The sequence below is a fragment of the Conger conger genome, chromosome 18 (genome assembly GCF_963514075.1).
Source record: "Conger conger chromosome 18, fConCon1.1, whole genome shotgun sequence".
In the NCBI taxonomy this organism is placed as follows: Eukaryota; Metazoa; Chordata; class Actinopteri; order Anguilliformes; family Congridae; genus Conger; species Conger conger.
Genome location: NC_083777.1, coordinates 22,540,833 through 22,543,332, shown reverse-complemented (window position 1 = coordinate 22,543,332; position 2,500 = coordinate 22,540,833). Strand labels below are relative to the sequence as shown.

The following is a 2,500-nucleotide window of genomic DNA, read 5'->3' as shown; positions in this document are numbered from 1 at the left end:
ATGTCTGTGTGTCTACGTGTGTAATGTGTTTGTGTTCATGTGAATGCTTGTGTGTGTGTGTGTGTGTGTGTGTGTGTCTGACTGCGGCACGCATCTGTAACGTAAATCCGTAGGCGCTGGCAGATGACATCATCACCGAGATGCAGAATTTGTAACGTATGGACACTGAGCACGCGAACAGTGTGCAGTTATCAGTAGTTATCAGCGCGTTCGTACTCTGTCTGAAGGAAAGCCCCATGCCTGGGCGTGGTGACCTCTCCCTGTAGGATGTGGGTTTTGAATCTCGTATCGACCGCCACGGCAGCGCCCTGACGATGGCTGCTGAACCTCGCGTGGTCCCGGTCCAGCTGGCCTGGCAGTAAAGGGGTGTGTGGGAAGTGTGAGGGCGGGCGGAACGGCTGGTTTTCGGGGTCACGGGATGGGTGCGAGAGGCGCTGTGAGGGGGTTTGTTGGGATGAGTTTGTCTCTCCCTCCCTCTCTCTCTCTCTCTGTTTCTTTCTCTCTCACTCTCTTACTCTCTCCCTCTCTTTCTCCCCCTCTATCCCTCTCTCTGTCTCTCTCTTTCTCTCTCTCCCTCTCTCTGTCCCTCTTTCTGTCCTTCTCTCTGTCTCTCTCTCTTTCTCTCTCTCCCTCTCTCTCTCTCTGTCCTTCTCTCTGTCTGTCTCTCTTTCCCTCTCTCTCTTCCTTCCATCTCTCCCTCTCTCTTTTTCTCTCCCTCTCTTTCTCTCTCTCCCACTCCCTCTCTCACTCTCTTACTCTCTCACTTTCTTTCTCTCTCTCCCTCTCCCTCTCACTCTCTTACTCTCTCCCTCTCTTTCTCTCTCTCCCTCTCCCTCTCTCTCCCTCCCTCTCTCCCTGTCTCCCTCTCTCTCTCTCCCTGTCTCCCTCTCTCTCTCTCCCTCTCTCCCTCTCTTTCTCTCTCTCTCCCTCCCTCTCCCTCTCTCCCTCCCTCCCTCCCTCTCTCTCTCCCTCTCCCTCTCTCTCTCTGGACTCGTCTCTGACGCTCTCCCTGAAGGCAGATCACTCACAGTCGTCCGGCGACGTTGAAAGACTAAGAGACTGCCGCTGGTTCTCCTCGGGGCCTCTGTTTTCCGCAGTGGTGGAATACGCTGTGGGAGAGGCAGAGCTCGGTGACAGGGTCAGCCAGGGGAGACGGCAGGACGGGAGGGGGGGAGAGGGGGCGCGTAAGGGTCCGATATCTGCCCAAGCCTGATGACAGAGTCGCCAAAGGAGCCAAAACGCTACCATTTCATTACAGCAGTTCACCACCACGTAAATCCACTCTTTCTTACGAGCTGTCTTAAGGCAGTTATTTTCAAATATTTGAAATCAGAAGATAACCCTAAACCAGAGAGTCATCAGGGATTGATGGGGAGTTTAGCATTTGGGAAAATTAGTAATAAAGTTATATAAATAAAGTTGCTGAAATGTGGTAACCGGGGGAACGAGGTCGACAGTGAAGCGCGCAGCTGGTCGAAGTGACGCACACGCTGGCTGCTGACCTCACAGAGCTGAAATCAGGAGGAAGCGAGATAAGAACAGTGATGTGCGCAGCGTATCGGGATGTGCTCCGTGGGCAGCGAGCTTACAGTAAGAGATGTCTCTCATGATAGTGCGCTTTCAGCTTCCTTTCCTGTCTGTGTCACGGTGGCTTTCACCGAGAGGAGAGCACGGCGGTGTCACAGGGGGATCATGGGATAGGGACAAGGGGGATCATGGGATATGGACCGGTGCATCCTGGGATATGAACCGGTGCATCCTGGGATATGAACAGGTGGATCATGGGATAGGGACAGGTGGATCATGTGATATGAACAGGTGCATCCTGGGATATGAACCGGTGCATCCTGGGATAGGAACAGGTGGATCATGGGATAGGGACAGGTGGATCATGTGATATGAACAGGTGCATCCTGGGATAGGGACAGGTGGATCATGGGATAGGGACAGATGGATCATGTGATATGAACAGGTGGATGCTGGGATAGGATCAGGGGGATCGTGGGATAGGGACATAGAGATGTGGGCATGTGCATGTCGGGGGTTGCCTGCAGATGTGAAAGTAAATTTGACGGACATTCGGGACCCCCTGGCCTCTTCTGACGATGTGTTCTGTCTGTCCATGCCCGTCCGTCCGTCTGTCCGTCTCTCCGTGTGTACTCCAGCTCGCAAGCAAGAGATCATTAAAATCACGGAGCAGCTGATCGAGGCCATCAACAACGGGGACTTTGAGGCTTACACGTGAGTACCGCACCCGTCTCATCTGCAGCCGCGCCTCCCCACCGCGTGGGTCACTTGTATACTCAACACACACGGCCCAACTCTCCCAACCACATCCCTGTATTTACAGTCCATTCTGCTGTAGTGAGGTTAGCTCACCCCTTACTGACCACTTCTGCCAACAAAGGAATATGTAGAGATGAGCTCTGATCCCTTCGGTCTCTATTGGTGTATCTACGATAGGGTATCTATTGCATTGAATTTTGCAGCACGTGTGGTC

General features: G+C 53.2%; 1 protein-coding gene across 18 annotated transcripts in view; it reads left to right on the top strand.

Annotated features, from left to right (window-relative positions):
- camk2g2 (calcium/calmodulin-dependent protein kinase (CaM kinase) II gamma 2) overlaps positions 1 to 2,500 on the top strand; it is an 83,925-nt gene that overhangs the window by 71,939 nt on the left and 9,486 nt on the right. For all 18 annotated transcript variants that reach the window (XM_061227662.1, XM_061227654.1, XM_061227658.1 and 15 more), the window contains one exon: positions 2,166 to 2,241. In XM_061227662.1, the coding sequence (XP_061083646.1) occupies positions 2,166 to 2,241 (76 nt within the window). The remainder of the gene's footprint in view (positions 1 to 2,165; positions 2,242 to 2,500) is intronic.